The following is a 25,001-nucleotide window of genomic DNA, read 5'->3' as shown; positions in this document are numbered from 1 at the left end:
AAAATATATAAATATGATTTCTGATATTTTAGAGGTATTAATAAAAGGCCGGCAAAGCACTTGCTTCAGGCAATGTGAGTGTCTTAGGGTGCAGAATCAGTTATCATCAGGTAAGCCTCCTGCCCGTTTGCCTCCTACTACATAAAATAAATCCAGCAGAAGAGATTATTAAAAACTATAAAGGCTCTAACATTTCTGTAGAGATATTTAGACAGTTTATAAAAAAATTGACACTACTGCGCATCTTTGTGACTGGGTCTTAGATGAGTCTAAGACCCAGTCACAAATGATCTTTATGAGTAAAGATCTAAAGAATCAAATATGAATACGAACAATTTAATTTTTTTTATAGAACAGAAGCATACGGACAGATGTAAAATAATGCCGCCGCTCATTCACATACAGTACCAAATGGCTCGCAAATGCGTTACAGGCCTTTTAAGATATGGTACGCTCTTTTGTTGAAAGACCCGAGTTTTTGTCTGGCAGATAATGTGCTTAACAATAAGGATTTGTACTCACTTAATGCAATATTAGTTTGTTTATTTCTATCAAGTTGGCCTCGTAGCGCTCGTAGTCGCCGTAGCTTTTGCTCTTGAGCCTCAACGCGCTCGCGTAGCCGTCGTAACCGCTCACCCTCTACGGCTACCTGTAAATAATATAAGTTCAATAGAAATGCTGTTTTTTAATTAAAATATAAGGCCTAAATATAGGTCCTTTCAAGGCCTTTATTTTTTTACATACACATAAAATAAACAATTAGGCAGTCAGGCAAAAAGTATACCACAAAGGAGATAAATCTATATTAATTTAATGTCAAACGTAAATGCTAAATTTTACCACAAATTTCAATGTGACATGTAATAAGCGAATGTAAAGAAATTTTTTAGAATTACTATCTACAAATCTACAAAAGATTTAATTATAGATTATTATATTGTGAAACTATACGTGATAATTATATATAATGTATAATTATACTATTACCAAATCATCTTTTATATTCACGAGTAAAAAATTGCAATGAACACTACTATAACATATTTAAGGCAACGCTTCCTAGTGTATTAACGTACAATAGACTAATAATAAGTTTTTTATGGGTAAGGCAGAAACAAGAAAAGGCAAATGTGTTGGTGTAATATTTTGTATTTATAATATTAGTGAAGATTTATTGCCTAAAAGTATTACGATAAATATCCCATTAGGGTAGGGCTTGGCTTTGAGATTTATTAAGTCCGGATTCTAAATTATTTTCACTTTATCGCTAAACTCCAAATTCCGACATCGAATTAACGAATTAAGATACGCAAATTGTATCTTTATTTATTCGTTTTTATACAGTTTCCTTGATTTTGCTGAAATTAACATTCTAATTTTAGTGAATGAGAGCTATAAGTAGCCTTCGAGTGCTAAATTTTGATAAGTTATATTATTAAAGTAAAGGAAGACTAAATACAGCGTTTTAATATGTTAAATAAGATAAAAGCTAGTAATAATCTGATGGGCACATCTGCTGTTCAGCTGAAGGCGTCTGTAATTATTCAGAAAGGAATTGCATTTTTAATTAAGGAAATGAGATCATAAAGCATACTTAAAATGAATTGGATTATGAAGCGTGTAAAATGTATTTTACTCGTTACATTGATATTTTTCATAAGGCCTAATAATCCGCATTCCGTGCCTAATAAACCAAAACAATTATTATTTGGCCAGGAATACAACCAATGATCTACGTTATACGCCATGTGCGTTGATTGTGCTCAAAGTTATACAAATGGGTCTCAGATAGTTATAACGTTTTTAAGTCAATGGAATTTAAATTAATACATACAAATTCAAAGAAAAAATTACTGATGAATATATTGAAACACTTACAATTTAAAGAATATTGAAAATTCATTCAGCCGAGTCCGATTTGTATAAGATTATGTCGATGTTCGTTATTTAAAAGATTCTGATATCTTTCATTATGAAAGAATGAGAAATTACATTTTCCGTTGTGTTTATTAAAAGCAGATCCAATATCTCATATTCATTTATCGTATCCCTAGAGATGCCAGCAGGGGTATTAAGGGATATAGGTTCTCGTTTTAATACAATAATTAATCCGCCATATAAACTTAAAGATAATTAATTAAATATGTGCTGTGTTAATAATTAAAATATTAAAAAAATATTGAGTTTCGTTTTCCTAGAAAACACATTGTCAATCAATTCTAATTTATATGTAGTCGCCAAACACTGATAATTCACACACACACAAATATAGCCTCATATCAGGTCTATTCATAAACTGATCAAGCCTTTTCCCAAAAACTTGGTTAAACCAACATAGGGTTGAGAAAAATACACCTTTTATTGGCGTTGCAATCAGACAAAGCAGGTATCCAATTTGCTTGATTAAAAGAAAAATCAGTACTTTAGACAAAACAAACATTCCATATGTTTAAGTTTATATTAAGTAATTTATTAATGTTAACTAAATCATATATATATACATATAAGCAACCACCTCATTTATATTTTAATATTACATTCACCGCTGTGACCTACGTTTATCACCTACTTCGCTAATTAGGGAAATGTCAATAAATCCGGAGCAGAAACTAGGGAACGTCTTTTTCATAAAAATACCTGATGCTGTCGCGCCTCTTGCTGCTTCAGGTACCTCAGCCTCTGCTCTTTGGCACACAGAAGTTGGTGTTGTGTGTCGATCTGTTGCTGCTGGCGTAGTGCCATTGCGCGCAGCTCACCCAGTGTCAGCTCCACCCCTTCCCCTAACTGAAAAAAAGAAAAAAGTTATGGCTTTATAGTCTTAAAGATATTCTAATGATACAGTTATATTGAATATACATTTTAGTTTAAATATAAGTATGTATACGAAACTCATAAGCTCGTTGCTTACTCATATTTCCCCTCTTGTCAATTTTAGATAGACTGAATAAGAATATTAAGAGAACTCGAAAAGAAAATAATAGTTTTCAACTTTTCTTCTGTTAAATAAATTCAAGCAAATGAACACGGTCGGGCATAAGTTTAAAATTGAGATAAAGTTGAAAGGAAATCTTTTTAATTTGAAACTTGACAAAGTTTAAAACGAAATCCTTTTTTTGTACCTACGCAATATATTCTGAATCAATGCTGTTGACATAAAATCAATTTTGCGTCAATTTTACCTTAGAAATAGACGTTCAAAACCAATAGACCTAAACAAAGCGAAATACCAATATTAACAATTCAATTCAAAATGATTTATTCGCATAGGTAACATAATGTACACTTATCGACATCAAAAACAGAATTCTATTTTATATACAAGAAAAAGAAACACCTTCTTCATCTTTACTCTTAGCAAGCTCACTTTCCCATAATTCTTAAATATAGTCAAAAATAAAAATCATTTACCATGTCAAAAAAAAAACATTAAATGCTTGTAATTTTACATTTACTGCCAGTACACAAATCAAGGGCGTAAATCTTAAGTAAATAATAATAATAAAATAAATTAAAAACAAAGATTTGTCCTCTATCAGCTGGATGCATTCTGAGATAGGAGCACGCACTTACATTCTCGTGGGGACAACAACACGCAAATACAGAGTCGAAATAACTAATATCACCGTATACGCGAATTCGAGTATGACCAGCCAGATAAAATTAGGTTTATGGAATTATAAAAAAAAAAAAATTAGTATAATCACTTACAAAACATTATTGATCACTACAATATTGTCTATGTGGCAGCATCAGTGCTTTCACTAAATATTCAGAAAATATGTATTGCTAAAGATTTTTTTCTGAATGAATTCATTAATTTTTAACACAGTTATAATTATGAAAGTTTTACTTGACATAGTAATGTATTAACACAAAAGCTGAAAGAATTGTGTTGATGTTTTTAAGACCGCTGAACGCTATTAAGACCAATTTGTACTAGTAAACAGTTTTGTTTTATGATTCTAAAGCCGAAGTTGGACCTTTTAATTCAAAACTTTTAACCTCTTTTTTAATATAATACTAGCGTGTGTATTTGTTTTTGAGTACTTACTCCAAACAGTGTAACTCTGAATATGCATCACATTTTATTAAATTCTTTTGTCGTAAATCGTAAGGATCTTAAAAAAATTATGAGACTGAAACGCTTTGTATGTTATTTTGCATATTCTAATATGAATGTTTAGCATTTTTAACCGATTTAAGGTTGACATATTTTAAGAGGCAATCGTGGCTGGTGAAGTCTGGTTGGCTACGATAAGTATATGGACCAAATCCAGGACGCACTAGAGAAGGGACAAATTTAAATTTACTCATAACCGACGAGCATGCATAGTGAATGTCATGAAAGTGGATAAAGCGAGAAAGGTACGTCAGGACCGTAGCAAGTTGAGATCCATGAAGAAGGATCCAAACGGCCTTCGGAAATATTATACCACTATGTACCTATCACAAGAAAATAATATATTTACAAAATACGAAAATTAATAAGGAAATTCGAGACGTTTCGGAAGGTAGAAGCAGCAGTTAAAGACTACGAAAGAAAGGAAGAAATTATCTTGTAACCGTCAGTCCAAAGCACTAACATTTCCACTTGATCCCTTGTTCAGACGCGTCCCTTACTATTTATCCGAACTTATACATGAGACGGTAAGGTCGGCTTATATCCATAATTTTGTAGTAAATCATTCCTTTGCGATAGCACCTTTATGTAAGTTTTCATAAATATGGGAGAGTGCGTCTCGACCAAAACAGATGTTTATAGTGTTCGATATAGTTAATGCAATTCGGTGATGTAAGGTAAAAGGTAAATTCTAATACTTAAGGAACGGAAAGATTTAAAAAATTAAATGACTTTGGCGTGCGACTCTCATCCCTGAGGTCGTTGGTTCGATCCCCAGCTGTGCACCAATGGATTTTCTTTCTATGTGCACATTTAACATTAGCTCGAACGGCGAAGAAAAACATCGTGAGGAATCCGGCTTGCCTTAGACCCAAACTGTCGACGGCGTGCCTCAGGCACAGAAGGCTGATCACCTACTTGCCTATTCGATTAACAAATTATCATGAAACAGATACAGAAATCTGAGGCCCAGATCTAAAAAGGTTGTAGCGCCATTGATTTTTTTTAAACCAATAAAATGCTTTTTAGGCGTAAGTAACCATACCATAAACCTCATACACGACTACGACGTTGACGTTTTGTCTTTAATTAACTGTGTCACTGTAATAACCGTAGAACTAAAAAATATGTATTTTTTTTAGTTTTAAGTAGTTACGAAGTAAATTATTAACAGGGTAATAGACATACAGTAACCTATTACTGTATATAAATTACCCTCGAACGGCGAAATCTTTACTTTACCGGAGAAAATGTCAAATATCATAAGACACTAATAAGCTTCTGGAAAAAAACCCCGTAAGCTTATTAAAAACCGGATATGATTATGATGAAAGGGTACGAAATAAGTCACGTGAATTCCCGTTTTGGTTCGTTATTCTACAAAGCTCGGTATATGAGTGTCTCTGCCGATAGCAGGCGGGTTGCCTGCGGTTGGCTTATGTCCACTATTCACGGATTACGCATTGTAAGATGATTTTAGATGGCTCTTACTAGCTTTTCATTTATAAACGTAATAATAATTTCTGGGGCATTTCAATTGTCAAATCATTTTTTTAATTAGCTTCTTAAACTAAAGGATTTAAAACAAAAAACAATCATTTACACGTCTTCTTAATAGTCGATGTGAGATTAAAGCAACACTTTTAGTTTTATTACGAAGTTAATAACTTCATACTTTGGTATAACGTTTCGAATGTTCTGAGCTTGGTTCTAAGATATGACCTTGCCTTTAAGATTTTGCCCCAAAAATAATATTTCTATAATTAATATTAGCAAGTATTTTAATACGTATTAAAGCATGAACGTAAAGTACGATCGAAAACAAATTTCCGTTTACATCCCACGCAATTCGCGTGTCATATTATCGACGATCTCTTTGAAACAAGACACGCGACATTCAATTTGGTAGAGTATCACCAGTATACAGCAGCCGTACATTTCAGCTGAAATGGGTTGTCTGGTTAAATTTATTTTATAATTCCATTCCAAGCTAAAAAGTATAAACTGTGTAAAAATTTCTGAGAATAAAAATGTTTTGACAGCTGAGCAGCTTATATTTTAATGCACGGTTTTGTAATCTTTTTCGTAATAAGCATTAGGACTGTATTATGCTATATTCGAGAAAATACAAAGTGTACACGTTTTTTCCTGCGTAAGGTTTTGAAAAACACCATTACAAAACACATTTAAAAATTTAAAAAAAACAATTGAAGTTTGACTTATCTTAAGGAAAATTCAATAAAATGTGACGTGCCGACTTCTAAATAGATTCGTTGACTTCCTTCCGTTTTCACCAAAACCGCACGCCTATCGAAATTTATGTGAACCTTGACACTTGTTGATAGCAGCTCTGATATATTGCAAATGGAATATTTTATATACAAGCCCGATTATTTTATGAAAATAGTAAAGAAAATAATAACAACATATGAAAGGTTCTTCTTTTATGCTAGTTCTATAACATTCTATGCAGCTGTATAGTATAAATATGAATTTACAAAGCAGAATTGTAAACAGTTTTTTCCGTGTTTCAATATTTTAATTAAACCTACATTATATAGACAAGCAGCTAATAGAAAAAAATTCTTGCTACGAGCGTATGTTTATGTATATACTGAATCTAAAGCATTTTCTTAAATATTTGTACTGGACTAAATATCTTATGACAGTATAGAAAGCTTCAGTTAGTTTTTTTTAAATTAGCAACAAAAATATATAGTGGTTTTGTGTCGGTGAAGTTACGAATAAGCAGACAAACATTGTCCTTGGTTTACGCGATTACTAAACATTTTTAAGAAAGTTTTTATTATATAAATACAAAGTATTGCATTAATTTACCCCGACGTTTCGAGAGCCTTTCAGCAATCGTAATTAGCGAGACTGGCAATGTAATAATTTTGCGTGAAATAAATTTTATTTAAATAAATAGAATATTTCCCGGTTTAGCGCTAGGAGCGATAGTAGTAGTAGCGACACTTACCTGCTATAAATATTGTACGGTAATGTTGTTCACAATTTTACGTTAAATGTGTGGCGAAAATGTTCAAGGTCCACTATAGACGTAAAGTTTACGGAAAGCTTATTTCGACGAAAAGAGAATTAGGTTAACGAGAAAATAATGCAGGCGATACGAAACTAATGTAAGGTCCTGCAACGGTTCAATTTGACGATATGCTATGTATGGTGTCAGGAGATCCATTAGGCTCGTTCATGGTGTATTCTAATAAGTTTAGTTTAGTAAAAAATACAATTTGATATATCTCCACTAATTGATTACCTTGAACTGTGGGGTATGAAGATCGTAATATATTTTATATATTAAATAATAACATAATTAAATTTGTCGTGGAAGAACAAGGCTTGTCTAAAGAATCATGTGTTGGCATCTTGCCCTCCAAAAAATATTGTTATTACTCTTTATTTCAGTTTTAGCTCGGTTATTTATTTTTTTAGAAATAAATTTATTATGGATACACATGAATAGCGGTTACAAGTTTGTGTACGTGTCCCATATTTTTAAAATTTGTTGATATAATATTATTAATTCATATAAAATGGCATTTTGAAGCCAGTTCAGTGTTCGAACGAATAATGTAAAATATCGTTTACACTTTAACCTCTTTCAAAACTAGACCATTCAAGAGCCTGGTCTCGTTCAGGCCAAGGTCTGCAAACGACTGATAAAATATTCACGCTACTTAGGTATTCGGCCTAAATCCTAGACTGTAAAGGTCACTCATTATAGCGACACGCACCACTAGACTCCCTTACGGGCTGTTAAACACCTACTTTGACTAAAACGTAGGTTATTCAACAATTCGGCTTACTACTGCTTACATGTGAATAATGGAAACTTACGAATTCGTAGCTATTAAATAAGTTCTACACGATGACGTAGACATTTGCAACTTTGGATGTAACATTGTATGTAAATTCTAGGACGTCATTCGGAAATTTGATAGTTTTGACTACGTATATTATATATATAGTGTTTAACACATATATTATCGTATTTTTTTCTATAATATAGTTCGGACATAATCTAGGTGTCTAAATATAATGTAAATATACATTTTATGATATTCAATGGCGCTAGTTAAGGTCGATGGCGTTTCTTGTATGGATGTTCTGGTTGAAGCTACGTTAACTGGCATTAATTATAAAACAACTGCTTATGACTAAGATACTAACTTGACTTATTGAAGACTTCCTAAATCTACATCTAATAACTGTAAGTTTTGTATATTATCGGAAACGATATTATTAAGTTACAAATTATGAATGTGGTAAAAACAAAAGAGCTCACATTAGCTTCAAGTGTGCGATGATGATGAAATGTAAACATTTTGTTTACGCTTTTAGCTATTTACTAATATATATGTTACTTAAGTAATGTTAGGTTCCATAACTTCTCGTAATAAGATTTTTTAATTTATTTAAGCACAGGTAATGCTTGCCTAAGTCTTAAGATTTCTCTTATACGCTACCTGTTTGCACGTTTGAACCTCGTGGCAGGAAGAACTAAGTTCACGTATTTGTGCAGTTCATAAATTACTAAGCGTTTTCCCTGATGCAAGGTGTGCTCAAAGGAACGACCTCTCAAATTAATTGCTCGCTTTAAGCGAAACTTGCGCTCACAGTTTAATTCGGAACTGAACTGTTATGTACTAAGAATGTTATTTCAAATAAACTGTATGAGATGGAATAATAATAAACTCTTAATCAACTAACTCTTTACGCTTTTAAGGAACGCCTAGTTGACTATACTATGTTGAACTGGTGTGCTGGAGTTTCAGAGCCGTGTGAGATTCTGTACGTGATACACTCAAAATGGATTTTGGCGCGATTTTCATCAGTATCTCTAAGATTTCTGAAAAGTTCCTACACCCGTAACCACATAGAGATTTTTCAAAAATAAAAGTGATAAATGTATCAGACATGTATACACAACCTGCATTTGAGATGCATATGCGAATATAGTCATTCAGAACATACCTTTTTGAAGATTTCCCATCGAAGTTTCGCCAGACTTTCTCATATCAAATATAGGGAATGAGAAATGTAATGAAACGGACTGCCGTTGGAGGTATAAAAAGGGTAATTACCAATGTAATTAACGCCATTCCGACTTCGAGAGGCTAACGAGGCATGTAAAACGACCCTTATGAATAAAAGGACCGTGTGAGCGTGGCATTATAATAGTGATACTATTGAAAACACTGCACTTTTTAGTAGTTGTAATGCCACGATCACATTCTTCGTCTTTTTATGAACAACAAGGGGCAGGAAGCTTCTTAAAAGACATAGCTCGTTGCTTTTAGGTCCTTACCGTTTATTTGCGAAAGTGACGTTTTTGTTTGCAAGTTCGATGTAGTTCTCTCAATATCCGTAGCTTTGATGTCTCTACCTTGAGATCGCACAAAACAAAACCTCATTATTGGAGTTCGGAGCGCTATTAGAAGTTACAGAGGCCCTGGCCTTTTAAGAATAGAAGTAAACCGAAAATATAAATAAAGTTATTGTGATTCATAAGTTTATATAGGCCCTAATATCGTGTGTTCGAATTGTACAAGGGAATGAACGAATATCTTCGTAAAATATTTTGGATACTATAAATAAAACAATTAAATTCAACAAATAACGAAAAAGTGTTATTAAAATATTTTAGAGTGATGTATATATATTATCAGTTCATGTATACGAGTACAAGTGTGTTATAAATATGAGCAACGAGGTAAAAATAAATGTCACTAATTTAAAATTAAAATTACCCACGAAATTTTTAACGGAAATGAGATTTAATTTCCAGGAAAATTTCTTTTTTCCTCTTGCTGTTTTAATTGACCGAATAATTTACATTGCAAAATCGAATAAAAATTAATTTATTCCAGAAATGTCGTCGCTTGTAGGAGGGTATCGTTCGCCTCTGTCTATGTACCGATGATTGAGGTATACGTCTTAATGAGTGTGAAATACATAAGTGATTCTAACTAAAACTTCTTAAGAGATTTAACACGAACGTTGTACTTTATTTAATAGATTTGTACATATATTAAAATATATTTAATTAAAAAAAAATTACAGAATAGTACAATAAAATCGTAATGTTATATTAGAAAACCACTGTGGTCTGTATGAATATAACCATAGCTGTATTGCTGTAAAATAGTTTTTCAAACTATTTTTATTTGCAATTTACCTTTTATGTTGGTTAACGTAAGTCTATCTATCTAAAAACTGACTGGATAGTACATTAATTATAAAGGTAAAACGGTGGTGTTAGGCACATGTGTCCAATTTGCCAAAATAATATTTACAAGTTACATAAAACCTAATGAATATTTATAAATCGTGTCGGGAAGCAAAGTTTATCAATTAATTTTCGCTACGGTAAGCTGTGCATACGCAAATTTACATTTTCGTATTGTATTTAATTGCTTTATACCACAGTATTATTTCAGTTTACATTATTATTATCTGAAAGAATCAATCATCAAAGTTCCTATTGTATAATAATTTATACTAATGATATAAATGTTGGCACTTTTTTTCTACTCTTATTGAGTAATTATTATAGGGCTATATACATTACACATAACAATAAAAAATCAACTAACAATCATATTTGCGGAGCTTAATATCTATTCTACTTTCTGCTGTGCTAAATCTGCGTCCGTGAGCAACGTTTAAAGGAAACTGCGGTGATGGTACCCAATCACGTTTTCGTTATAGTATTAACATGAATAGACATTTCTAGTGTTTTTCAACAATCGTGGTCAACGTCAGAGTACATACGGAAACAATTAAGTAAGATATTTGAAAATGTAATCCTGTGTAAATTCCCATAAACTGTTATCAAAAGTATTTCACTGAGACAACTCGGGTACTGTAAAACAACATTATTCTAAACAACGTTGACATTAAACAAGAAATGACTCATTAAGAAATTAAATTTCCTCCTCGAAATTTGATTAAACTCTGTTACGTGTATTACGAGAAATGTATTTTTTAATGGAGTCTCATTAGCAAAGCGTCTATGCAATTTACAGTCGCCCGGCTAAAAAGACGTTTTTCCTAGCTTTATACCATCTGGGTTTTATAAATATATTTCTAGCATAGAAATAGGACAGAACTTTCTGGAAATTATCATTACATTTTCTGTTTCTCGTAACGTGTAAGATTTTTTATTTAATATATATATATATATATCATTAGACTTTAAAAAAATCTCGTATTTACACTGACGATATCGTGATTTAATCAACAATACAGATAATAATCGTACAATTTAATTTATTATTATTAAAATTTTAAAACAATCGGACGACGACTGATTTGACTAAAGAAGAACCAGAATAAGCGTTTCCAATAGATTAAAAGCGCTTGTTTCATTATTTGAAGAGAAATAGTTTTTCTTCTCAAAATTGTACCATAAAGTTCTTTATGGTTGCGATATAATGGAAAATGAAATATCCGCCATAACCTCTAAGTCACCCCATATAAAGCCTTGACCGGGTGACTTACATTGTACTCAGAACACTATTTCAATCTGATATTCTTATGTAACATTAAGTTTAGGCCATAAAACCAACCGTAGATAAATAAAATAAAATAAAACAATATTAAAGTTACACGCACAGATGTAGAGATCGAACTATTGAATCCCTATTTTATTAAACACTTTTTTGTTTATTACAAATACATATGATTTTTGGTTTGTTGTTTGGTTAAAGCTCAGTTTGTACACGATCCATCTTTCTTTCTACAAGCACTGCGTGTCCTTTTTACCTTTTTTCTTATTTTTTATCACAACTTTTCCTGAAATGCAACTCTTTATACCAGACAATAATTGTTTAAATAAATATATAACAAAGTTAAGGTACCTAACATTAATTTGCTCCAAACACTCATTTTAAGTCTATAGTCGTTATTAAATTCATAAAAGTTCGTTACTAATTCAGGCTACAAAGTTAATTTGGGCAGGCGTGATCGATCAATTGTGACGCCGCGCGGAAAATTTTCACTACACACGTACACCACGCTTATTATACCTATTGCGGCCGAAAAATATTTTAGTCGGAAATAAATATTTTCTTAAAAAAGTAAGGAAAAGGAATATTCTGGTTTACTCACTTTTTTACGATAATGAAGAACAAAATTACTTTTAAACGCATTGCACATTTGTTTTGTTTTAAATAAAATAAAAATAATAATTATACAACCGCTGTCTTAGTTAACCGCATCAAGTGACGTCCAACCCGAAAAACCTAGGTTCTTTTCTGGGCGAAACATAAACTCTTTTAAATCGGTTGGTCTGCCAACAAGAGACTGTTATAGTACAATATATTAAACAATACAATGTTCGTTATATTAAAATATAAAAACATTATTAAATCAAAAGGAGGGCAACTTATCGCTTTCGAGCGATCTCTTCCAGGCCACCACTGTAAGTAAAGAAAAAAAAATGTATTAAATTACATTAGATAGACAAGAAATGCAAAAATACATGTTATACCCAGTTATTAAGATAAATTATAATTTAGAAATCAGTTGTTCGTAGATTAGATAATAAGGGGCCGTTCAAGTATTAAGTAAGCGCTATAGGACGGAGGGTTCTTTAAATCCTTCTTATTTAGTGATTTCTTCAACAGTAATTATTCACTTTTTTACACATATTACCCACATTGTCTATGCTTTTTTTATTTTATTTACATGTGTCTTTACTACGACATCATGGAACATTACGATCTAGCCTAACTTAAGACTAATAAGTAATTTAAGTCTAACCTAATTTACTACCCTAAAACCTATTACGTTCTAAATCTATGCTTGAATACGAGATACATTTTCTAGTAATCCTACAAGAAATTATTACGTTTATGTACTATTATTTTTGAGAGCTTTGCTTACTTTTGCTGACAAGAGACCCCCCTCGGGTAGAATAAATTGCAGTAAATCTGCTTACGTAATGCATGAACAGCCCCTAATCCCATCATCAGGATAAACGTATAATGAAGTATAAATAATTAATATCATTATACATACATTGTTTCATTAAATCTATGTATAATAAATTCAATGATAACCGCCTGAATATGCGACAAAACCTTTTATATTCTAATTTTCGCGGCTTTGCATAAAAGGAAATCTCAGCAAAGGGATAAGCGATGCCTTCAGAGGCGTGTCTCCTTAGATCGCATCATCCCATTCAATCAGGCGTTTACTCGTACGTATTATAAAGGAACCATCCGCTGAAAGGATTATACGTCATTTTATTTTTTAAATAAAATACAGTCGACTATCTAAGGTTTTTTTAGCTTTGTGAGTACTTTGATATGCTGAACAGAATAATCAATTTTAATAAATGCGGCATTACTTAGTGATAATATGTTTGTGTGTGTAGAACACGGTCTTTTAAGGTTCTGATTTCAGACTAGGCTAGGCTGTATGTATGTCAAAATCGTAATGCTTTTATTGCGTGGCAAGTGGCAATACCTTTTAAAAAGGTATAACCCACGCGGCCATCTTAGTCTCAGATATCCTGGAATGGGATTCTTCGGCGGAATGAAATCCACTCCACTTGAATATCGAAAAATAATACTTTTTTGTAGTAAAAAAAAATCTAAATATGAATGTGAACTGCGAATTAGATATATAATGTACGATAAAACGTCGTCGGCGGAAAATGGAATAAAACTTTCTATTTTATTGTTCTACACGATAAAATTGTATCAGAGACTTGCTTTGAATTGTCTCCTTTTACTGCATATTACATCAGTTCCAGCTAAACGAATCTAAAGTTATATTAAGAGAGATATGAAAGGTCTTTTGGAACATGAGTAAAGCAATGGGCTTAAAACCCTCTCGGTATAAGTGAAATAATGCAATTTAAATTTATTCTTTATCCTTGAATTTTAGAGCGAGAGCTTTATAAAAAATTCTGAAAATAATTACAAACTTTCGAGGAAGGCCCGCTAAAACAATGGCTCATCCCCACTTCACCTGTTTTGTTCACTCTTGGTGTCATTATTTCTCTTTTGTTCGTATGAAAGGCTGAGTGGCTTCTTCACGGATTCTCAAATAAAAGGCATTATTATAAATCTATACAATAGGCTTATATAAAATTTGAAGCGTCTATACACGACTCTATGACTCTCGTCTTCGTGCAGTAGATTTATATAAAACAAAAATATGCATGTCAAAAAAATTATCAGCAAAACGCTGCGTGGATTGTGATTTAACAAATCATGATGTTCCATGTCGCCTGTTTACGCAGATGGACTAGTGATGCTGTTGAAATATCACGAACGGAACACACAATCTCACCTCATTGTCTCCTTTATCAGAGCAAACGTCTGTCTCGAGCTCATCAAGCCTACTGTAGTTAAGAGGCTCGCGTTTTATGTATTATACATTTAAATGTTTTATTTATGCTACGCTTAACCAAGAGTTTCGTATACATATGAGCTTTACAGAACCTAACGTAGTTTATATTCCAAACTCAAATAAAAACAGTATAATTTCAAAGTTAAAGTGCTTCACTTAAAGTTACAAGCTAAAGCACTATTGCGGTCGCCCTTTGACCGGCGAAGACGTTCCCGGCACTTAGATTCACTCCAAATGAATGTCCCAAGAGATGCCAACATATTTCCTGAGTACGTCTGTCCAAAATAAATATAATGCTGTCATTATTAAAAATTAAAAAAAAATTGTTTCTATTTTTCTTATTACGAACGAAAAAGTCTGGTTTAAAGGGTTGTTTGTATAATGATGATTTTATACAGAACATCTAGCAAACTATTTAAAAGGAACTATTAAAAAAAATATTGTTTATTAACCTCCCTACTGATTATTAACTTTCTGAAAAATAGATTTTTTTTATTAAAAAATCACTAGGCTTTGAGAATAAAATAGAATGGAATCCAAAAAAGTATATTCAAAAGTATTTCGTAAGTAGTTCCGTCCAACATAAATTGCGTCGAAGCCGCCCTACGTGTACAGATTGGGGCAGTCAAAATAAAGCCTACTGTTGGTCGCAATTAAGGAAGCCGTAATACAGCTACAGACGATTTATGACTCCTACTTACTTTTCTTAGAATTGAGGACATTCTTTCTATCCCAACGAAAAACGCATACGGATGAAATTTAATAACAGCTATTTGATGAAAATGTGTATGAAATGCAATGCAAATGAAATGAAATGAAAATGAAATTTTTAACTCTTTTAAAACACTTGACAAAAGAGGTTTGACAAATATTTAAAAAATAAAATTATTACAATAATATAGACGAAATATTGTGTAAGATAATGAATGGGGAAAAAACTCCCATACTTTGCTACAATCGCGTAATGTTTAGAGCGTCATTATGTGAGTAAATGTTTTATACGATTATACCATAAGGTCGAGAGTATATACGATATTAAACGTTCAATGTGCTATTTATTGGCCATTTCGATCGCTGAACGCCTATCAACTTTATTTGTATAATAAAGGTGTGGCATATGTGCTTTTCCATTAAGGCTCTGAAATACTATGTCTGTAATGTACAGTGTATGTCAGATGTACTAGAACAGACGGATACACTAGCATACGATAGAAATCTAACAGTCTAGTCTAAAATACGAATGTTCGAAAGTAGCAGTGTAAAAATTAATTTCAGCAGATTAATCCAATATTAATGCGTTAAAATTTCAATAGTAAAAAGCTAAACGTTTTAAACCAACAATGCCTATACTGAAATTGTGAGGAAAAAAACTGAAAAGTCGGAGGGAAGTTTTAGCGCAGGCCACTCCTGGAAAATTGGAGAGTGGCGCAAGGAAATGCTTGACACTTTTCCGAGAAAAATAAATCTCTCTTCTATAGAATGCTTACATTCTAATGTGCTAGTTAGTTCAGTTAAGTATCGATAAGAAGGATCACTTTAACTATAAGTTATCTTTTACGTTTAAATATTTGTAGGCCTCAAGTTTTGTGTGGTTATGAGATTTTGGTAGTGATAAAAAGTAACGAAAGTGGTTCATAACAATAAAATAGAAAAATACAATTCTATTTATGCACTTCATAATATATTACTAAAGCGAGCTTGTAACTAAGTACCGATGAACTAACCTTTTAAAATATAGTTTCAAAACCACCTTCGCTTGTTTTATTAGAAATAAATTCAAAAAACAACATTCAGTTTCATATTAATCATAACATTTTTAAACAGAATAAAGGCTTTTAAGCGCTCGACATTGAACTTAAATGAGGCGTTCGTATAGTAAAGGCTGCTTTCATAAAATGTATTATAATTATGCCATTGTGCACTTAAATAAAATAAGGGTTAACAAATCGTAGTGAGAATATAAAACTATCGAATTTATTTTAATAATTTCAGGAAGAAAGTTTTGATTGAACAGAAGCTTAAGAACACCGAGCTTATGGAGGACTAGTGAAAGCCCAAGTCATCTATTATCTGTTTCTATAAAATCATATTCGAAAGCCAAAGTTTGTTATTTATTTACATATACAAAAAAAACACATTCTCTTTGCCCTATTTGCGAGGTCTCATTAGAATTCAGAGCTAGTTTGTTTAGGTCTTAGAAAGGTTCTTTAATAATTAGGTCACTTTTAACGAAAATGACACATCTGACGATTTGTATTACGAATTGATAATTTTTAAATAAATATGTATAGCTTACATCAGTTCGGTTTCATTACATTAATTCGGCTCTTAACCCTAGCTAGTAAAAAAATATGTTTTTAATATAAAATATACAGGAACAACAACTACAAAAATTCCTTTAAATTCATGCCGCGCAACCCCTACATACAAAGATCTTGTTAAAGCTATTGTGGAATATGTATAACGCTAAATAACCTGCATCATACTCATGAACACCCCACATACACACCCTCACTTTAACACCCAGCCGAATTAGGTATTACTTAGTTGTATTTAATATTTTTTTATAGATTTAAGTCTAAATTTCGTAAACGTAAAAAAATGTGTAATATATATCCCAGCTTTGGCTATATCTTTAGTATTATTTAGTAGTAGAATTGTTTTTGTTATGTATAATTTATAATTATAATTTAAGATAACTAGGCGCACGAAATACATAACTTAAATAATAATACAGTTTTATATATCAAGTAATAAACAACACGTTAAACTCAGAACACCTTTCTATGTCGAGGTTAAAATATCCTTTTGTTTAAAATGTAATATTCTCGCGAGGAATTTTACGAAAACCTAATATGTAACTGTGACACGAATCTCAAACATTACGTTCCGTTAGGTATTTCAGTACGGAGCTCTTGTTAAAAGGTAAATTTAAATAACATAGGTGTTCCACTGTTTGGGCAATCCACAGTAGCGCCGTGGATTAAGCAAATGTTCAATATTGAAGCAATTATTGTCATTGCGTGCAATCGTTACTTTAAAAAGTTGATAAATTACGAAGATACCAAAATGGATTTCCAAGAAATAGACAGTTAGGTTTTAAAATATAAATCATAATAAAAAAAATGTAAATTTATTATTTATGTTAGCTTTACCTATACATAATATAATATTATATTATAAGGTCGACTTACCTATGAATAGATGTCAGGTCCAAAATTTTTGTGGCATAATATGAGCAACTACTTATTTTTAATAAAACTCTTAAAGTTATTTTGCTTTAAAAACAAATAATTATCATTGTTATCGATGTACATTTTTACTTAAATCTTTTGCGGTCGGGATACGAATACACGACCTCAGGGATAAGTCAGACGCCTCGCCACTAGCCTAATAATGCTTAGAATTGTTAAGAAAAATAAAATAAAAGTATGAATATTATGTAAGTAAAATATTAATCAGCCAATGAATATTCACTTAACAGGCACTCAAATTTTAATTACCAACTCAACCCGTCGACCCTTGGTGACGACTGACGACTGCCTTTGTCTTCCGTCTTCGGGGGCAGATATAATTGGCCATTTTAATTAGTAATTTTTTGACGTTTATGACACTTGATTATAGTGAATATCTAATGGGATTTGACATAGTACAGGGATTTATACATAAATACACAGTATTAAAAGATTATAGAATTATTACCTGCCGTTATTGGAACCGTATAAAGATTTTATGCCATGTTTCATTTTAGATTTTTTGATATATAACCGCTTTCGAAACTCTTGTGACATTAAACAAAACACTCAAAAATAGAAATGTTGGCCAAAGAGACCTCACTAATGCAAATAAAAGGGTAAAAAAGAATCCCATCAAACAAGTGGTAAAGTTTTAATTAGAGTATAAAAAGCTATACAACATTTTATAAAACTTTTCTCCCGACCATTTCTGTCAATGCGTTGTTTTTAAATTCTTTTATCGAATAATTCTTTCACCAATATGGCTGCGAAATTGGAATATTTTTTTTTTACATTGTCAATCTGTTTGATTATACAAAATCTTTAAACAAAAATCCTATCGCGCTACTACCCAGATTTGACTGTCGGTCCGCTATATATTGCTACCGCTTTTTGATCATTTTTATATATATATTTACGTATTCGGATAAGAGATATTTTTCTTCGCCGTACGAGCGAGTGTTAGTTGCGCACGTATAGAATCAATTGGGTGTATTGTCTGGGCTCGAGCCTACTCCCTCTGGGTTAAGAGTCGCACACTGAAGCCATTAGGCTAAATTCTTCTGCTTACAAGACTGCTAAGAGAGACTAGAACTTAAACAGAAAGATTAAATAGACAGACCTCAAATAATAAAGCATGCGATAGAGTTTGGAAAATCATCTTGTTCATGTTATCAATATCATGTATCATACGACTCTGAGCGACTCCAAAACCTATACTTAAATCTCGCTCGAACGTCGAAGTTCACAACTTTTAACGATCGAAAGAAACAAATAATATCCTTTGTTAGTATGCTTACGATTAGATTTGATTATTTATTAATTGATAATAAAAATTAAATTGTGAAATTCGTAGTTTAAGCGCCGTAGTTGCTTCATAAAATACATACACAATATTTACATTGTGTATGTCTTTATAATACATCGGATATAAGTCTTCAAAACTCATTTTATATTTTGTAGTAAACTTTATTTTACATGATAACTCAATCTCTTGGCCGCTGCGTTGTAATATGATTTTCCTGAACATTACAAAATGTTTATTGTCCCATAATGAAAGCATTCTAGGTCATCACCGACGGCGAAAGAAAATCTAATTTCCGCTAAACGTGGTAATGAAAATACCATTGTCTCTTTTCAACGTAACTATTATAAAGCCTTTTATGAACTTCAGTTCAGCCTTATTTTTTCGGTTAAGATAGATTTCAGGTAATCATCTAAATACAGTGTTCGTTTTAGAATTAAAAAATGTGCATTTGAAAGTTATACTAAATCAAGTTACCGATTTCTACTACTTTAAGGTAATAAGGTAAGGTAATTTTGTAACCTAGTTGTCTGTAATATCAAAGCTTAATTATTAAAATATTTTTTTTTCATCTTAGAATTGGAACAAGGGTCGAAGTATCGCACCTCAGAGGAAACTAAAATGACCAAGATAAGGAGACAAGAGCATACTATGTTCATCAGTGTAAAGCCAGGGCAAAAATGAAAAGTCTTAAAGATATAGAAATATTATAAGATAATAAATAAGGTCTGCCTGTATTGAGAATGTTTCAGCTCATTAACATAGAGATTGAACCACCGCCTGACGTGGACAGAATGCCGTCGATAATCAACTCAATTCAGTATAAGATTGAACATGCATTAGTATTGACTAGAGATAAAATGGATTCCTAAGAGAATGCTCGACTAATATATTAGATTACGAACTGGTCGTGCTGCCTTCGTTAACTTTATGAGAACGTATCTCATATGTAACACTCTTGTAGTTGATGTATATCATGCATGCGTAAAGCTTTATGAGTATATATTTATTTAATTGTTAATATTGGTGGAATGACGCAAGTTCGACATTTAGTCAAAGTATAAAGCAATTTTTTTATTATTCGTGAAGTAAATAGCTAATAATTATCAAATATTTTAAATTTATTGTGAATTTTTCTAACCTCCTCAAAATTTAGAACCTTATTTTCGTTTTTTTGCTAAATAACTGTCAAAAAATCAAGCTCTGTATAACTGCTAAGTGATTAATAATGTATGGCTTACCTCATGTTCTCTAACAAGATCAGTCTTTTCAGAATCCACATCATTTGAAAGCGCGTTATCTGTCATCGTAGACTCATCAACCAATCTCTCATTACCTGGATGATTTATTAGATCTGGTCTAGTGTTCATTAAGTTCGTGGCGTTTTCATTCAAACAATTCTCTTTAGCTAATTTAGTTTCATCATTTGTCCGTTTATCATGGCTTTTTATTTTGAAGCAACTTATAGACTTCTTCTCTTCTGTTGCGCCGTCTCGACGAGCATTTTTATCTGAATCATCGTTCATTGTCTTATTCTTAATTTTAAGGCGTTTCTTCTTGCCTTTCCATTTTTTATTTGTCGATTTAGATGGACTATCATCGCTTGTACCGAAGCTATCTGAACATACCGGATTCACTAAAATCTTGGTTGATTGAGCTTCCCTTTCAATCTTTCTGAGGTTTAATAAATTTCCAGAAGTGTCAACGAAGGCTGGGAGAGATTTTAACGATGGAGAACTATCTTTTGCATCACCCACACTGTGTACTGATTTGGGTATCATGTTTAATGTTTTCATAACATCGGTGTTATGACGAGGTTTGTTTGATCCGAGTGGTCCCATTGTTATCGGCGGTCCTCCTTTAAACAACAATGCTGTCTCCATTGGCTGACACACACAAGCTAACATTTTCACAACTTAATTATCTCACATTTTTGCATGTTTTGCATAAACTTTATAAAATAGTATGCCTGAAAACCAACCGGGGAAATCTCGTAAATGTAAGAACAAGATATGAAATGTACTATGTAATGTGTTTGAGATCTTAGGAGTAATATTGTCGTAAATACTTTGCTGCGGACGTTTATACTGATATTAAACTTGTCGTTTGTGGCTTACTGTCGGCATTATTTCGACATAAAAATAGAAAATACTTTTCTAGGAACAACAATATGTCGTAGCTCTTTACTTGACTCTAAAGTAATTGTATTGTTTTGTCCCAGGCCCAGATAAAAATCGTTGAATATTTTACCATTTTAGAAACCTTTCATCAGTTAATAAACTGGTGATGGTAATTATATATATATAATAACCAAATATTACACACGGCGATTGGCTATTGACAACATGAATGGTAAAATCATACAATTGAAGCCATTTAAATAGGGAAATGGCATTTATACAAACTACGTTCTACCGGTAAATTAACGTTTTCATAAAACAATTGCGATACAATTAAAACTAAAAGGCTTGTTAAATATCGTCACGAAATCCCTTTAAAACTTAAATTTCCTTAATTGAACTAATTGTGACAAAGTCTTTTATTTTTTGGGTAATCGGCTTTTATATAGTGAATTTTGTTCTAGTTATTGTTGAATTTTGTTAATATCTATTTCAGACATACATATGTCTGAAATAGATATATAATAGAAATAGTCATACATATGACACATGTTGGATGAAAATATTGTATGAATGTGATGTTAACGCATTATGAGATTAAAAATATAGCGTTTTAATGATATCAAATTCGTCTAATTGTATTAATTACAAATCTATACTCAAGAAGTTTCGTCAATATATAGAGATTTTGATTTTCCTAGGGAAAAAAGGGCCTGCAAAATATAGTCGATCTGAGTTAAAAATATATCACCTAGATCCATTGTGAACGAATTTTACTATGCCTTGATATGTCTGAAACTATCTTGTCTTAGAATTTTACATAATTTACTTTTATAAGAAGGACATTAAATAAATCGCTTTAGATAGGATTTTTTATAAAAAATACACTGATACAGTGTTACACGAAACATGAGAAAATTTCAAAAAATATGTTGGAAAATTTACGATTTATTCTCTATCCCGTTCATCTAGAATTTTATCACAATTAAAAACAATTGGACCCGACTTCCACGTAGAATGTCACGGGGAAAAACGCTGTGATTTTTACTTTGGGATTTCATCGCAAAATGATCCTACATTCCAGAAGCCATAATGTCTTGATGCGAGTAGGAATTATTGTAGTATAGGATTATGGTCCATAACAGAGGCTGTATAAAATCCAAAGTCTGGTAATATGTCCTCACATTAAGCCTTTATCAAATGAGTAAATCAAGAGATAATGATCGGATACAGAAGAGCAATGTATTAAGTGAATGGCAGTGAATCGTCTTCATGAAATATGTATGATTAAGATTTATCCCAATTAGATTTAGTTTTTAGCTTGTACTGGTACGGATGCTGTGTTTGTATTTTGATAAAACGTGAAGTAAATTAAAAATAAAGATCACTATATTGGATCTATGTAATATTTAAACCCTTATGCTGAAAACTAAGGACAAATATGATGAATTCATGGCAATAGATGCCGTTAATATCGCAACTTTTAAATAGGCTTATTATTATATCAGATTAGTTATCTTGCAAATCGGTAGTGGCAGTCTTTTGTTTACTGATAATCACTCGAAACCTCGAGCTATGTAGCTAATGAATTATAGTTTTTATGCTTTAAAGTTTAATTTAATATGATATCATCTTGTACCAAATAGCATAGATTATAAGACGTCTGGAGTATAGGATCATGTAAACGAAGTCGTACAAAATACGTAAAATTTACAGAAATAAAGATAATTTTGCTTGTTCAAAACGGCTTTTCATAAGCTTTTAAGTAATAATGGCATTATATCAAAACATTATCTTAATTAAAGCAGAGTCAAAGGCGAAACTACGAAAATTTCGTCCCCGGCTGAAAGGGTACAGATGGCCGCTTGTGTTGAACTTTTATCTGATTTGTGTAGTTACTTTTAAGAAAAGTTATTAATCTTTAATGTACTAATTTTATCATATTAAGGAGTCTCAGTAAATACAAGGCAAAATAAATAATTTGTTACTCCATTTCATTTAAGGTATAAATATATATCTATATAATACAATAGAAAGCTTTGTTAATAAAATTCATTTTATCAATTAATATGCAATCTAATTAGAATTGTCTATAATTGTAATGTAAATTTTCTGAATATAAAAATCAAATAAGTTCAGTTCGATTTCCGACTAATTATTATTACTAATATATGTATAAAACTCTCGTGTCACAATGTTTGTTCCCATACTGCTCTGAAACGGCTCGACCGATTTTTTATGCATATTCAGTAAGTCTGAAAATCGGCTACTATCTATCTTTCAAACCCCTACGTGATAAGTTTTATTTATTAATTACAAAATTTATTATTTATTTTTAGGCAATTTTTTTTGGATACAGCATTCAAAAGTACATACAACCCTTAATTGTCACCCCTCTACTATCAAGTCCTATTTTTATTATAGTAGGTTGGTTATTTTTATCAAACTAAAAAAATGTTTCCTGAAAATAATATACATAGCAAAACGACGTTTATCGGGTCAGCTAGTATACTATATGATTAAGAACTGCAAGACATGTACTCTTAACACATATTTGAATAATTGTTGCGTGTTTCTTTATCTGAAGATTCAAAATCGAAGAATGAAAATCTCTTGTACAAAATGACTCTATTACGAGTAAAAGACTTAACTAACTAACTAAGTGAGTAATTGAATTAACTGTAATAAAAATAAATTACCTTGCTATTTGCAATGCGTATTTACATTTAATTCTGAAAGTGTTTGTATACAACTCAGCTTCAGTCTTTAACAAATAAAGTTCTGCTTAGCAATTAATGTGGTAATTGGTGTAATTAAGCTAAATAATGATATTTTTTAAATATTTATTAAAATCTTCATATTAAACAATTTTAGTTTTACGTGTTTCTATACGACATTAGCCTTGACCTGCTATTTGTTTTAAAAAAAAGTATTAGCATTATAAAAGCTAAACTGTCTTTGTATTAGCGATAATTCTCTACTTCAGGGTACTGTGTAGATTAAATATACAAGGAAATCAAGTAACTTGGGGTGCATTAACAGAACAGCGTAAAGGTAACCACCTTAAAGGTACTTGAAACCTGGTGTTGCGGGTCGCAATAGGCGGCGGTGAACACTTAATTCTAAGGACCAGTTTGCCCCCTATCTCATAAAAAAAACTGGAATCGGACATTTATATATATCAAGGCAGACTTTCCTCCATGAGGATAATACTTTTTCAACTATGATATATCGGGACTATCGACCACATATATATATATATATATATATATATATATATATATCTATTTTTTTAATTTTATTCGAATGTAAAACGCAATGAAATAAATCAGTGGCGTAGCCTTTTTAGGAGCGGGCCTCAGATTTATGTACCTATTACATGATCATTTACCAATCTAGCAAGTAGGTGATCTGAGCCTCCTGTGCCTGACACACGCCATCGACTTCTTGGGTCTCGGTCAAACCGGTTTCCTCACGCTGTTTTCCTTCATCGTTCGAGCGAATGTTAAATGCGCACATAGAAATAAAGTCCATTGGTGCACCGGGGATCGAACCTATGACCTCAGGGATAAGAGTCGCACGCAGAAGCCACTAGGTCAATACGGCTCTAAATAAAAAATAATAGTTGTCCTATTTTTTGTTAAAACATACCAATATAGAATTCTTGAGAACATACAAGTCGATTAAAACATATTGTTACAGTTGAATATATAATGCAGTAATGACGACTGGAGAATATTAATTCACGTGCATTCGTCTTGTCACGTTGAATATGACATCAATGTTTCATACTGACATTATTTGCCAAACATTTCTCTACGTGTCAAGCCAATTTA

General features: G+C 31.7%; 1 protein-coding gene across 7 annotated transcripts in view; it reads right to left on the bottom strand.

The window, feature by feature from the left end:
- Window positions 1–25,001, bottom strand: part of LOC123708795 (apoptosis-stimulating of p53 protein 1) — a 175,796-nt gene that overhangs the window by 23,055 nt on the left and 127,740 nt on the right. For all 7 annotated transcript variants that reach the window (XM_045659717.1, XM_045659741.1, XM_045659732.1 and 4 more), the window contains 2 exons: window positions 2,638–2,784; window positions 523–649 (listed from right to left, as the gene is read on the bottom strand). In XM_045659717.1, the coding sequence (XP_045515673.1) occupies window positions 523–649; window positions 2,638–2,784 (274 nt within the window). The remainder of the gene's footprint in view (window positions 1–522; window positions 650–2,637; window positions 2,785–25,001) is intronic.

This window comes from Pieris brassicae, chromosome 1 (genome assembly GCF_905147105.1).
Source record: "Pieris brassicae chromosome 1, ilPieBrab1.1, whole genome shotgun sequence".
Classification (NCBI taxonomy): Eukaryota; Metazoa; Arthropoda; class Insecta; order Lepidoptera; family Pieridae; genus Pieris; species Pieris brassicae.
This window is presented reverse-complemented; position numbering and strand designations above follow the sequence as displayed.